Source organism: Sturnira hondurensis, unplaced genomic scaffold, assembly GCF_014824575.4.
Source record: "Sturnira hondurensis isolate 20B ecotype Veracruz unplaced genomic scaffold, ASM1482457v3 Scaffold0019835, whole genome shotgun sequence".
NCBI classification, from domain to species: Eukaryota; Metazoa; Chordata; class Mammalia; order Chiroptera; family Phyllostomidae; genus Sturnira; species Sturnira hondurensis.
The window spans coordinates 1,223,482-1,239,006 of record NW_028092466.1 but is presented as its reverse complement, the minus strand read 5'-3'; the positions used below and the strand labels follow the sequence as shown (position 1 = coordinate 1,239,006).

At 40.6% G+C, this 15,525-nt stretch overlaps 1 protein-coding gene across 6 annotated transcripts in view; it reads left to right on the top strand.

Moving 5' to 3' along the window:
* DNAH9 (dynein axonemal heavy chain 9) overlaps positions 1–15,525 on the top strand; it is a 393,611-nt gene that overhangs the window by 284,681 nt on the left and 93,405 nt on the right. For all 6 annotated transcript variants that reach the window (XM_037028297.1, XM_037028295.1, XM_037028294.1 and 3 more), the window contains one exon: positions 10,302–10,727. In XM_037028297.1, coding sequence (XP_036884192.1) covers positions 10,302–10,727 — 426 coding nt within the window. The remainder of the gene's footprint in view (positions 1–10,301; positions 10,728–15,525) is intronic.

Here is a 15,525-nt window from a genome sequence, read left to right as displayed (position 1 = left end):
GGCTCAATTCCCAGTCAGGGTACATGCCTGGGTTTCTGGCCAGTCCCCCAGTAGGGGGCGTGTGAGAGGCAACCACACATTAATGTTTCTCTCCCTCTCTTTCTCCCTTCCTTCCCCCTCTCTAAAAATAAGTAAATAAATAAAATATATTTTTAAAAGAACCACTTCCCTGTTTTCTCTTCATTTTCAAAGTTAACAACGAATCTTTAGTTCATACAAAAAAACCTGTAAATCAGAGCTTGGTAGTAAGTCCTGTACATTTTAAATTTCTGGCTCTGGCAGTTTCATTTCACTTTTATAGCTAAACTGAAATAAAGCCAATAAAACTTTTCCTACCTTGTTGAGGAATGGTTTTGCCTGCAATATCATGGTCCCTTTTCTTCCCTACAAAGTTACTAGGAATTTTCTACTTATTTCCTCTGTACTTTTTACAGTGAACTTATTTTTTATTATATAAATAACATATGACATTTATATTGTTAAAAATAATTCAAACAGTATAAAATATATAGGGTAAAATATAAAGTTACCCTCCTTCTCTCTCCAGTTCCAGTTCTCTCCAAAGAGAGGACTCCTGCTCTGCATATTTATACCTGTACAAATGCATATATATATAGTATATCATATTTTAAGTATAAATGTGCAGGGTGAGGCAAAAGTAGGTTTACAGTTGTTTGTATTGAAATATACAGTAATTAATCAATAATAATACAACAGTAAACTCTGTTTCACATATTCACAGCTGTAAACCTACTCTACCCCACCCTGCATAATGTGACCTGACTTTTCCCCATGAAACAAGACTACTTTATGCCAGTACATACACTGAAACATTACTGAATGCTTCACAGTACTCTATGCTATTGTATTCTGTTATTTAGCTATTATTGAGAGTTTAATTAGTTTCTTTGCCTCTCCAGTACAAATATCCTGGTGTGTACATCTTCACTGCATACATTCAAATATTTCCCTTAGCCAAAAAGAAGTTCGCTTGTTTGACAGGCTGAATAAAGCCTCCTCCTCCCTCAAAGATATTCACACCCTGACCTCTGGAACCTGAGAACTTTAACTCATATGATAAAAGTGACTTTGTAGGCATGATGACATTAAGGATCTTAAGGAGATTGTCCTGGATTATCCAGATGGACCCCACTGCATCAGGAGGGGCCTTGGAAGAAGGAGACAAGGTCAGAGGGAGAAGGTAACTCTCTGGCGGAAGCTGACTAATGCTGCTGATCTTACATATTTACAATTACTTTGTTCTCAATAAGAGCAAAAGAATTTCCATTTTAAAAAATATATAATTTTTTTCATTTCAGTAAGACTCAGCATCTTTTCAAATATTTGGATTTCTTCTTTTGTTCATTACTTGTTCAGGTTCTTTGTCCATTTTCTTATAAGATAGTTTACTTTTTCTTATTGATTTACTTTTTTCATTATAAATTCTTACTGTTAATCCCCTGGTGTATATGTTATAAATATATTCTCCTATCATTTGACTTTTTACTTAATATCTACAAGTAATATAAAAAGCAGATTTTATAATCAAATAATTTTGAAAATTCTAGGATTACAGAATTGAACAGATTTCTTTCTTACAGGACTTCTTAAGGCTTTACTTATGTGATAAGCTTGGTACTAAAAGTTATAGAGAAAATAAAACCTCAAGTTAATCTACTTATGAATAGTGATATGACATCTATATAAAATACCAGTAAATCAAATTACCATGCCACAAACTGATAAGTTTTGTGCATATAAGAGATTCCTATAGTTTATCACCAGCTAATAAGTTTTCTATATTTGAGAATAGTCATATAACCATACCCAACCACGGACCAAAGAAAAAACCTTGACCACCATTTTGAGAGACATCAAAATGATACCTAAGGCAAGTTAATATCCATTCTTTATTAAACTTTTAGGAAAGTAGGATTAAATGGATATTTGGGTCTTTCACTCAAGATGGCAACCAATCGCCATGCGAGAGCACAGCATTCTGTCCAATGGGGGAGGCGCTCCCACTAACAAAAGCACAGGCATGATCGCTGCTGCCCTAAAAGAGCATCCTGGGGTCTCCTGCCTGTGCAAAGACTGATGAAAAGCAGCCTTCTTTCCATGTTACAAAACACCAGAAAAATGTATTATTATTCATAGCTGCTATAAAAATATAATAAGACAACTAAAAGGGAAGTGCTAAGCGCCTGTCAGAAAGTAATTTACAAAATTTAATAGCTTTCTCAATATCAGCAGTACCCAGTTAGAAATATGTTTTGTAAATAACAAAGCAAAACATAAGGTACAAATAAGCATGGATAAATTTGTTGAAACTATATGAAGAAAACTATACATCTTTGTTGAGAGATATAAAACAAGAGAGGAATAGAAAAAAATATATAAAGGGTCTGACACAAATAGTGCCTCTTTTTAATTACAAAATCATAAGCATGTAATTCTGTAATATAACAATATCACACTCAAGCATACCATATGACATTTTAGGTGAAATTTTCAAATTAAAACTACAGATTATTATACCCATATTTTTTATAGTATTAACATTTTTGTAAAGATTTTATATTTATTTATCTTTAGAGGGGAAGAGAAGGAGAGAAATATCAATGTATGGTTGCCTCTCATGAGTCCCCTGCTGGGAACTGGCCTGCAACTCAGGCATGTGCCCCAACTGGGAATCAAACCTCGATCGTGTGGTTCACAGGCCCACACTCAGTCCACTGAGCTACACCAGCCAGGGCCTACACCCATATTTTTACCCGACCAACCACACTCAGGGAGGTCTTACTTCTGCTGGACCCTGTACATACCAAGTTTGTATATGGGAATATTCAATATTATGAGGATGTCACTATTCCTCAAATAATTTAAAAGTTAATTGTAAATCTAATTTAACTCCAATTTGATTTTATTTAGTTGTTTCTAATGTCATTAAAATTTTATGTCATTTAGCCAGCTATTAAAGATTTAACATAAATGTCCAAAAATAGACTTCCGGCCAAGATGGAGTCATAGGTAGACACACTGTGCCTCCTCGTACAACCAAAATAAGGACAACAACAATTTAGAAACAAAAAACAACCAGTACTGACAGAAAATTGAACTGTATGAAAATCCTACAACCAAGGAGTTAAAGTAGACAAACTCATCCAGACCTGTAGGAAGGGCGGAGCTGGGGAGCCAGGCAGAGAGGGGTTGTGGCAAAGCGGCAGTTGGAAGACCCCAGGCACACAAGGCAACGGTGAGTGGACCCAGCGAGGCTGTGGATTGTGGAGGGGCATGGCGCACAAGGTGGCTGGCAGACCAGGCAGTCCCACATTCATGCACATATAAACCAGGCGAAACTGGGGAGCGAGATAGACTGTGCAACCCAGGGACTCAGCATGGGGAAATAAAGCCTCAAAACACCAATTGAAAACACCTGTGGGGGTTGAAGTGCCAGGAGAAACTCCAAGCCTCACAGGAGAGTTTCTTGGAGAGACCCACAGGGTCCTAGAATGTACACAAACCCACCCTCACAGGAATCAGCACCAGAAGGGCCCAATTTGCTTGTGGGAAGTGAGGGAAGTGATTGAATTCTGGCAGAGAGTGAAGTAAGCACAGTTGTTCCCTTTTGGGACCCTGCCCCCACATACAGCTTCACAACCCAGAGACTGGGTTGCCCTGCCCAGGTGAACATGTAAGGCTCTGCCCCTCACTACATAACAGGAGTGTCTAGACAAAAAATATGGCCCAAACAAAAGAACAGATCAGAGCTCCAGAAAAAATACAGCTAAATGACAAACAGCCGATTTATCAGATGCACAGTTCAAAACACTAATAAACAGGATGCTCACAGAATTGGTTGAATTTGGTCACAAATTAGGTAAAAAAATGAAGGCTATGCCAAGTGAAATATAGTAAAATGTACAGGGAACCAATAGTGAAGGGCAGGAAACTAGGACTCAAATCAATGAAGTGGACCAGAAGGAAGGAAGAAAGAAAACATCCAGTCAGAAAAGAATGAAGAAACAAGAATTCAAAAAAATGAGGAGAGGCTTAGGAACCTCCAGGACATCTTTAAACATTCCAACATCCGAATTATAGGGTTACCAGAAGGAGAAGAGGAAGAACAACAGGAGGAAAGTTATTTGAACAAATAATAAAGGAGAACTTCCCCAGTCTGGCAAAGGAAATAGACTTCCAGGAAATCCAGGCAGCTCAGAGAGTCCCAAACAAGTTGGATCCAATGAGGAACACACCAAGGCACATCATAATTACATTACCCAAGATTAAAATGAAGGAGAGAATCCTGGAAGCAGCAAGAGATAAGGAGACAGTTACCTACAAAGGAGTTCCCATCAGACTGTCAGCGGATTTCTCAAAAGAGACCTTACAGGCAAGGAGGGGCTGGAAAGAAGCATTCCAAGTCATGAAAGGCAAGGACCTACATCCAAGATTGCTCTATCCAGCAAAGTTTTTATTTAGAATGAAAGGGCAGATAAAGTGCCTCTCAGATAAGGTCAAGTTAAAGGAGTTCATTATCACAAAGCCCTTATTATATGCAATGTTAAAGGGACTTATCTAAGAGAAAGAAAATCAAAAACACGAACAGTAAAATGACAGCAAACTCACAAATTCACAACTATTAACAACCACACCTAAAACAAAAACAAGCTAAGCAAACAATAGAACAGGAACAGAACCACAGAAATGGAGATCACATGGAGGGTTATCAATAGGGGAGTGGGAGAAGGAGGGAGGGGGAAAAGGTACAGAGAATAAGTAGCATAGATTGTAGGTAGAAATAGACAGGGGGAGGGCAAGAATAGTATGGCAAATGTAGAAGCTAAAGAACTTACAAGTATGACACATGGACATGAACTAAAGGTGGGAATGTGAGTGGGAGGGAGTGTGCAGGGTGGAGGGAGTAAAGCGGGAGGAATGGAACAACAATAAAATATATATTTTTAAATGTCCAAATATATGGAGTTGGCTAAGTAAAGTATGGCTCATCTAAATGAGAGAAAACATTTAAAACCTTGTTTTATAAAAACAATATTAAAAAGTCTAAGATATAATTTTCAGTGAAAATGAGGTTCAAAAATATTACAAATAGAGCCCTGGCTGGTGTAGCTCAGTGGATTGAGCGCGGGCCTGCGAACCAGACGATCGGGGTTCGATCCCCAGTCAGGGCACATGCTTGGGTTGCAGGCCAGTTTCCGGCAGGTGCCAGTTCCCTGTAGGGGATGCACGAGAAGCAACCATACATTGATGTTTCCTTCCTCTCTCCTTCCTTTCCCCTCTGAAGATAAATAAATAATAAAATGTTAAAAAATAAAAAAATATAAAAATATATTACAAATAGAAACTGATGTATGTATATGTATATATATGTATATATAGAGAGAGAGTAGGCCAGATATATGTTTGTTCACGTATATTCATATTTGTATATATTCATTCATTACTTTGTTTTGACACACATACCGTTCTTTTCTATACATACATACTTATGAAACAGTTCACTTTGTAAATTAGGCACAGTAAGAGATTTATAACAATAATTAATAAGAAACTAGAATGGTTAGAACAATACACTGTAATAAAATTTATGTGAACATAGGCTCTCTCAAAATATCTTATGGCACTCACCTCTCTTCTTGCAATAACATGAGATAATAAAATTCCTTATTAAGTTGAGACTCACCTTTTCACTTAAAACAAGCACTTTGTGGCTTCTCACCGGCACATCCCAATGGCCCACATCACTGGTCTTGTACTTCAGGGCCTTCACTAAGTAAAATGAGGGTGACTGGAACACAAGCACTGTGACACTGCGACAGCCAATCTGACAACTGAGAGAGCTAAGGGAGTAATGGTTGTTAGTTTCTACAGCACGAAGACACTAGACAGAGGATGATTCGTGTCCCCAGAGGATGGGGTGGGTGGCACCAGCTTTGGTTATGCTACTCAGATCCATGCACAACTTACAAGCTGTGAATTGTTTACTTCGGGGATTTTTCACTAATATTTCATACAGCTGTTGACATTGTGTAACTGGAAGCAAAACCACAGATAAGGAGGGCCTACTTTACTCATTTCCTTGGCCCCAATCAGTCTCCACCAAAGATTACAGCTCCTGTCAGCTTGCTTCTCCCAGGGCTGGCTCTTGCTCTCTCTGTCTCCCTTTTTCCCCCTCTCTCTCCTCGCCCCCTACCCTAGGTTCTGCTAGCCATGACTTCCCCTGTGCCCTCAGGTCCAGGGATGGAAATGGAGCCACTCCAGCTCCACCCAGCCTAAACCTAATTACTAGCCCAGGGTAACCACTACCTCTTAGGTTTCTTCAATCTACACTTTTATAAATAGTCCCTTTAGTTAGCTCTCCTCAAATTAGCTAGTGTGTTGAATCCTCTTTTTGCCTGCAGTCACCTGGATTAAAATAGCAGTCAAAAAGAAAAAAAAGCCCAGTAGAAATGCAAAGGTACAATACCAAATAATTCACAAAACAGGATATTCAAAGTTTAAGAACATGAGAAGTTTAGCATTACTAGTAAATATATATATATATATATACATGCACATATATGCACATATATGAATTAAACCAATATTATGATACTATTTTCAACTTATCAAATTGATTTAAAAATTAAATAACCTTACAAGAGGTTGAAGAGGATGAGAGGGTATAGAGACTTTCTCAAACACTCATGAATGAAGTTGGAATATCTGGGAAATAATCTAATAATATAGACAAAGAACACTAAATATGTTACCACCCTTGAACCCAGAAAATCCGCATCTAGGAATAGTATACTAAAGAACTAACCTAAGATGTTCACAAAGATTTATATAGAATGCCTAGTGAAGCATTATCCATGTGGTAAATTTATGGAAATGACCTAGGTTTCCAGTAATTGAGTGTGTTTTCTATATCATATTTTGCCTTGTATAATATGCACTTTCTGTCCAAATTTTTGAGGAAAAAATAAGGTTGCACATCATACATGGGAATCAGCACTAAAGCATGGGTGCACGTTATACTTGGCAAAATAGACATTGTGGTCCATCCATCTGATGGGATACCAACTTTAAAAATTCTGTTGGAGAAAAATAACTAATGACTTTCTCTTATACCTCTTTTTAAAATGATAAGTAAGTTTTGCCTGTACTATCTCCAAAATATATCCCAAGTCCAGCTACTTTTTACAATGCCCACTTCAAGAGTGGCCTGAGTCTCCAGCCTGGACAACTGACTACACAGCCTCTCTGACTCATCCTCCTCACCTCCTCCTGCCCTCTACAGCAAGCCTACACTGCCACAGCCCCTCAAAGCAAACCTGGACCATCTCACTCCCTGCCTAAAGCCTTCCAATGGCTTCCCATGGAAATTGGAGTGAAATTGAACTCCTCCCACTTCCCTAGGTCCACTCACAATCTGGCCTGACTGCCTCTCCTCTCTCATTTCCAAGGACCTGCTGACCTCCAAGCTTATGCTTGGAGCAGCCCCTTGCTGACCTCTACAGCTGCCACTTTCCCAACATTTACATCCCAACTGAAATGTCAGGTTCTTAAAGTGACCTTCCCAGACCTCCCTTCCTAGCTAAAGTACAATCATCACTCCTCAAGAATCCTCTAGGCTGTTAGCCATTTTTTTCCAAATCACTCATTAGCATCCAAAATATCAAAGGTTGGCCTCTTTGTTGCCTATCACCCCACCTGAATAAGCAAAAGGACTTTGCTGCTCTGTGTGCCACTGTGTCCCCACTTGCTAATGAATGACTGTACACATATTTATTCACTCAGCAAAGGCTACTGACTGCCCTCTCTGTGCCAGGCACGGTTCTGGGTGCACATGATGCATCTCTGCTTCTACAAAGCTTTGATTTTAACACAGATGAGGGGTGAGAGACAAGCATATTGAAAAGGTAATTTATTCAGTGCATGAGAACATGACAAATGCTATGGGGAAAAGAACCACACAGAGCAGTGGAAGGAGGAGAGCTGGGACAGCCAGGGAGCAGGGTGGCAGCAGACTGCAGTACTAAAGAAGGTGATCAGAGTGAGCCTCCTGGAGAAGAAGGAGTCTGAGTAAAAACCTGGAGAAGAGCAAATTCATCAGGCATGTGCCTGGGGCAGGTAGTAAAGGCCAAGGCAGCAGCTAGACCAAGAGCCTGAAGGCAGGTGTGGAGTGAAGAAAGGGGAGTGTGACTGATGTTGCACTGGCAACATCACATCTTCCTTCTCCTGAGAAGTGTTTCTGAACCCCCTGTGTTCCTGTTGGAAGCACTATATCCCCTGCTCCATGGTGACTGGCTACAGAGCCCCACCTAACTCAACAAGATCACTCCCAGGACCTTTGAATTTTGAGCTACATTAAAGAAAATATCTTCTTTCCTTCTGGTTGCAAATTGAAGGGTATGAGCCTGGAGCCACCAGCACCCATTCAATTCACTCTATGTATCATCCGGCACACATGCTCTGTGCCAGTTTCTGTTCTAGGCACTGGGGATGCAGAGGTTCAAGAGAGATGGGATTTCTATGCTCATGAAAAAGAGGAAATAATAACTCAGCAAGGGAAAAGTGGTAACTCTCTCATTGCCCTGAGTTCTGTAAAGATCAATCACCAAGGTGCTCAGATAGGAAATGACTAAGAAGGGGAAGTTGGCAGTGAGATCTTGATGGATGAGGAGGGTCAGACATGTGTATGGCTTGGGAAGAAGTGTTCCAGGCAGAGGTCCCAAGGTGGGGATGAGCCCAGCAGTCAGTCCACTGGGGGAGGTGACTGTGTCGAGAGCTTAGGGAGAGGTGGAGAATGTGACCCACGTTGAGGTCAGAGAGACAGGTTGCTTGCCTCAAAATCCGACAAAACTGGTATGCAAAGAGGACACTCACACACAGAGAGATGCAGAAACAAGAAAAGATTCGGGGAGCCCCACATTCCAAACATAGTTCTACTCGGCCTTACAGTTACCTCCAAGCCTGTTCTCTCCCGATACATGAGTGAGAAAACCCCCCTCTGTGTTGTACTTCAGCTAGGTTTTCTGTCATTAAAACCAAAAGACTTGTGATTGATTTATAGATATATATGAATATAAAAAATTGTAGAAGGGATTACTTTGAAATATTAACAATGATATATCGATAATTTTACATTTTCTTAAATCAGTACATTAAACATAGTTAACCTGAAGTCTTTTACAATGGTGGATTTTTTGTTTCTGGTTGGATCTTCTCACTTTGCCCTCTGTCGTCCAGTGGAGGCCACTACAGTCTGTGTGCCGGCACACCCTGGACATCTGGGCTGTCCTTCACTCCTGCCCCTGACAAGTTTGTCATGGCTAAATGTGAAAAAGCATTTGCAAAAGCAAAAGGAATGTCTTTCCAGGCATTTCCCTTAAGCACTAGGAAAAAACTCCCCCTTGCGTATAGATTTCCAGGATCAGGAGCACCCCCAGTCCCTGTGGCACAAGGATCTAATCTCTGAATCAAATTTTACCTCCAGTTACAAAAAAATCAGCCCCAAAGGAAGTGCTTTTGAGTTTGTGCTTCTCCCTGGTGGTCACAAGCAACCTTAAATCCACTTGATACAAATTGATGGCACAATTTCACTTACTGTTTAATGGTGCCCTGTTCCTAATTTACGGATGAAAACACTGAGGCCTGGGAATTTGAAGTGAGTTGCTAAGATCAATGCTTTCTGTCATTTCCTTCCGAAGCAAGTGAAACTTAGAGCAAAGGACAAACCCCCATCTAGGCAGAAGCAACAACTGCATAGGCCAGGCCTAACCTCTGTCTAATTATCTCGGCAGAAAATGCCACTTTGCTATTGGATCAGTTGGTGTAGTTAGAGCAAGCTCATGGAACAGAGCAGCTCAATTAAAGAAAAAATAATAATTGGGTTGCAATGCTATTCTCTTCAATCCAGGATTGAAATTAATTTATAATAGCCTTATCTCTTATTCATGGCAATCTACATATTTCAGTGTGTTGGCATCTTTATATTTTCCAGTTGAGTGTGAAGTAACTGTGTCCCCTTAATGGGCGGGCGGTGAGTCAGTTTAAATGCTGAAAGAGTGTAGTTGAGTTTCTGCTAACCATTCAGAGGAGCCTGAGGCCACTGGGGACAAGCTTTGGTTTCCTTCTGATGAGTCATGATATTTAAAATTCAGAGAGCTGCTGCAGGCTTCAAAGCAGCCCTTTCAGACTGATCACCACAGGGCCTAAATCCCTTAGCTGCAAGGACAGAGAAGGCCCATTCAGCCAATTCGTTTTCCTCTAACAACCCCCTTCTCTTTTCTCAGACCAACCTGACAGAGCTGAAGTCTTTTGGGTCCCCGCCTCAGGCTGTGAGCAATGTCAGTGCGGCTGTGATGGCCCTTATGGCCCCTGAGGGAAAGGTGCCCAAGGACCGGAGCTGGAAGGCCGCTAAAGTCGCCATGGCGAGAGTGGATGCCTTCTTGGACTCCCTGATCAACTTTGACAAAGAAAACATTCACAAGAACTGCCTCAAAGCCATCAGACCATATCTGCAGGACCCCGAGTTCAATCCTGAGTTTGTGGCCACCAAGTCTTACGCAGCTGCGGGCCTCTGTTCTTGGGTCATAAACATTGTGAAGTTCTATGAGGTATTCTGTGACGTGGAACCCAAGCGCCAAGCTTTGAGCCGAGCCACCTTGGACCTCACAGCTGCCCAGGAGAAGCTGGCAGCCATTAAAGCCAAGATCTCTGTAAGTGAGCTGGGCCCTGTGGCCCTGCTGGGCAGCCTCTGGTGCAAACAGCACTCTCTGCCCTTCCCCAGGGCCTATAGGCAGGGAAAACCAGCTTGTTAGGCAACAAGTCTCCTGATTTTTCAGTAAAGGCAATTTTTAAATTCTTTTCTCAAACACATATAGTCCAAACAAGACAAATCCACTGGACTGTAGGTTTACACTTTGCCCCTGAATTATTTTTCTTTTTCTTTAGAAGAGAGAAAAATGACATAGATAGGTACAAGCAGCAGTGGGGCAGGTCACAAAAAACCAAAATTGTCTCCTGGACAGCGGGCCTCTAGTAGGCTTCCCTCACTAGGTGAGTGTTCTAAGAACTGTTAGATCCACCAACAGCGAGAACAAATGTCGGAGACTTTCAGGGATTCAAAGATGTTAATTTATTGGCCAAGTTTAACCTGCGCAGGGGCGATCCCTCCAGAGACACTGTGCCCACTGGGGGCTCATCCGGGATTCGCACCTAGAGCTTACAGCTAAGTCCTTATATACAGGTCATCAAGCAGGCGTTTTTGCAGAGGCAGATTATTGGTTTACAGGGCCCACGCGCAAGAAAAAGGGTGGGGTCTGACTCAACTGAAAGGGAAATTTTGAAACTAAACAGATGGCAATCAACTTACAGGGTGTCTGCTAGGGTTTCAGGCTCCTTGGGGCTGAGGCCATTGTTCTTGTTCCCAACAAGAACCCATCTGTATCAGTGTACCAGCTGGTGGTGGTGTGAGAGGCTGCATTCAGCTTCAGTGAATTTTTTTCAATACTCTCAACATGTTTCATCATTTTATGAGGGATGATTTATGAGTACATGTGCTGAGTGTTCAGCAGTTTTGACCAAAGATGTCACGCCCACCCTCCCTATTCACCCCATCTTGCCCTGAGCCATTTTTTTGTTTCCCCCACTGAACAAAGTCCTCAAAGGGTGATGTTTTGCCCATGTGGAAGAAGTGAAACAAAAACCAGCAGAAGCACTAGAAGGCATCAAAATCCACGAGTTCAAAAACTGTCTTGAGCAGTGGGAAAAACATCTTGATGGGTATATTGCATGAAATAGAAAATACTTTGGAGGAGACTGAAATTTAAACATGTAAGAATGAATACACAATTTTAAAAGTATTTTAGTTATTTTTTAGAGGGAAGGAAAGGGAGGGAGAAAGAGAAGGAAAGAAATATCAATGTGTTGTTGCCTCTCATGTGCCCCCTACCAGGGACCTGGCCTGCAACTGAGGCATGTGCCCTGAGTGGAAATTGAAATGGCAAACTTTTGGTTCACAAGTAGGCACTCAATCCACTGAGCCACACCAGCCAGGGCTAAATACACATTTTTTTTGTTTAATTGTTGTTCAAGTACAGTTTTCCATCCCCCAATCCCATCCCAGCTCACCCCCCCATGCTCCCCACCTCCCCCCTATTTCCACCCCCCTTAGTTGTCCTCCATGTGTCCTTTATACTAGTTTCTGTGGATCTTTCCCCTTTTCCCCTGAAATTCTCTCCCCTCTGCCCTCTGGTCCCTGTCAGCAACTATGGTTAGCCTAAATTGTGTTCTCTTTTTGTTTAATCCAGACTACTTTTTTGTGCTTTCAAAGTTTTGCTCACCCTACATGGCACAATTTTTAATAAATAAATTCTGTGGGTTTTTTGCCCCCCCCCATTCATAGTTGATTATATCTGCCTCACCCAGGACTGAAGTTAGGGGGCAATCTTAAATTCCCACCTTAAATAGGTGGGCAATGAGCACCCCTGTCTGTGGAGTTAAAATGGATAGTGCCAAAGTGAGAAGTAGAAGTCAGAGTCTTGTATGACCACCCCACAGCTAAAAACCTGTCAACAGATCTCACTTCAAATGTCTTTAAAATGCCCACCATTAAGGCCCCGCCCTACCCCCCTGCTCCTGCTCCTCCTTCCTGGGCTCCAGGTGCTCTCAGGTGCCCATGCCAGCCTGGTCATCAGGCACAAGTGTGATCTAGCCCAACCCAAAACATTTCCTGGGTCTTTCATTTCCACAAGTGCATGTTAAACAAATAAGAGTCTTGCTGCAAATTTCTCATGCTGATAAAAAGGGTTTTTACAAATTGTGAAAGTAAGATTGAAGACAAGCTGCACACTTCATGTCCTGGGCTTATGGATTGTGAGATTAAATTCTATAGCTAGAGCCTCGTTCAAAGATCATCGCAACTGATCTCTCCATAAAGAAAAGGTCTCTTTGAACAACTAATCCCCTCAATATGTTTGCTTTCTAAATCCAGATATTCATAGGCCAGTTTACTTAAAACAGGTGTTCAATGCCAAAACAATGGCTCTCTTCAAAGAATTCCAGATGCAGAATGCTGCAACATCCCCAGGACTGCTTTTGGAGGGAAAATACCTTTCAATGATTTTCATATTCCTCAGTCTCTCTCAGAACAGTGTTATAAGAACTACATTTTCGAAGATCTCTTTACTTAAATATTTAAAGGAACATTTGGTGCAAAAGGAATGTTTTCTAAATGTTTATCCCTTTTCAGTAGCCAACATTCACACGATAGGCCTACTCAGCCTGTGAAAGCAATAAGAATAATTTTAAATCCTTGGCTACCTCATGAAGACACTTCTTTTCTGCCAAAATATTTTTTGATTTGTATTTTCACTTTTAACAACCTCCTCTCCATCCTTTGCTCATCCACATGCCTATCAACATCCCAAGAGTTTGAACACTTCCTGCATTAGTAACAGAGGAGATTTGCTGAAATGATCTCTGATAGGAGGCCCCTCCCCATCCCGTGCCCATGTGCCGCTGAGGCCGCCACCGGCCGCCTCCACATGTATTCCACCCCAAGTTTTATTTTTAGAATTTTAGAATAATTCCAAGTAAATTTTATGTTTAAGATGCTTAAAGTGAAAGAAGTGTATTTCAAAACAAATTATACAATATAATTTCAATATAATTATACATATAACTATAATACATAAAAATACAAATAGTGGTGGCTAGCTCTGGATGGTACATTTTAGATGGTGTTTGTTTATCTGTATTGTATTTTTTCTATAATGAGCACACTGTATATTATTACAATTTATAAAAGTAATGGTAATAAAAACAAAGCATTTTCATGGAGCTTACAGTCACCATAACTCAAATATCACACAGTAGAGAAAGGCTTCTAATGAGACACAACAGTCTTCTGCCTGTTAGTTATTTTGTCTGTTTCAACCGATTGTTAGTATCACTCAGAGCTTGCTACCTAGAGGTTTACATGTGTTGTATTTCGCCCACACATAGTGTTTGAGATTATTTAATTCATTGCCAACATTTACAACAATAGGAGCTTCTTGTAGAAATCTAACTTCTGGCTTATCTTAAAATAATAAGATTCCCAAATATCATTAGCTGACCCTGGAGTTAAGCAGTGGCTTCCATTCAAGTAGACGGTTTTGCCATAGGCTCCACATTCTTATTTTTCTCAACACCAGATTCATCTGACCAGTTTACATAGTCTTCCCCCCTCTGCTCATTGGAATTTCTGACTTCTGTCCATGTACTGTGCTGGCATCCTTGTTTCTTGATGCATCTTATTCAGCTAGTTAACTCTCTGCTAGATGAGACTCTAAGATGGTCATCTCTGTCTTCCCAGTATCAGCATGGCAACCGTTTTAAGTGGATATAAACTTTGTTTCTTGTTCCATCACATAGAAGTAGCTTCCTTGGAGCCCTTGGCTTTAAAGATGAAGTTACTACTCTTTCCTTCAGCTTCCTCCCTACCTTCCAACTCCCAACTTCTATTATCATTACTTACCATCACTATTGCTTTTTAGTCACCAAAACTGAAAATAACTGCATTCCATTTTATAACCAAAATTAAGTGACCCATGCTCTGTCCCCTGACTGACTCAAAAAGGTAGAAAATCAGTAAATCCCATCCATATTCTGTGAACATGTTTATATTGTTCATATAAGAGGTAAGTGGTATAACATCATTATACCGCCTTTCTTATACAACCATTTTTTCCACCCTGGAGTTCCTACTTTCCTTTATCTTTTCTTTCTCTTCCATTAGTTCCTTTTGCATGGCCTCAATGGCTTTTAAACTCTCCATCTAATCCAGCCTTCTATCAAGTCACCTTGGCCTCCAAGACTTTTCTCCCTTATGCCCAACTGAGAGCTCCAGGGTTAACACATTTCACTTCTTTCTTGGGTTGGTTCCAATGGCTCCTGGACCCCCGACTTCTCCTTCCTTTATTTCTTCTCTTGTTTTGCTATGACCCTTAAGTAACTTTCTCAGAAATGTGAAATAAGAGGTAAATTTTCAGGATAGTTCCAGTCTGGAAATATCTTTATTTTTAAACTGAACTGACTATTTTCCTGAGTATTACATTCTGAGTTACTAATTTTTTCCTCTTCCACACTGAATGCTTTATCCTTATCAGGTGAGAAGTCTGGTGAACAGCAAGTGTCCCACTCCCTTATTGATGCACTGTGTTTCTCTCTTTCTTGAAGTCTTTCAATTTTTTCTTTATTCTTGGTGTCTTAAGCTTTACATTGACATTCTTAGCTACCATCCTTTTTTTATTCATTAGGCATGGCATGTGGAGACTTTTCTTCAGCTCTAAAAATTATTTTGTATTATTTCTTGGGTAATAGCCCTTCTGTTTCCTTTTAAATTTTATTTTCTGAAACACATATTGGCTGGATGTTAGACCTGATGGGTTCTCTACTCCCTCTAACCTTTTGGTTACTGTATGTTTTCTTATACTTTCTAGATTTCCTCAAATTCACCTTTTAGCACTTCCT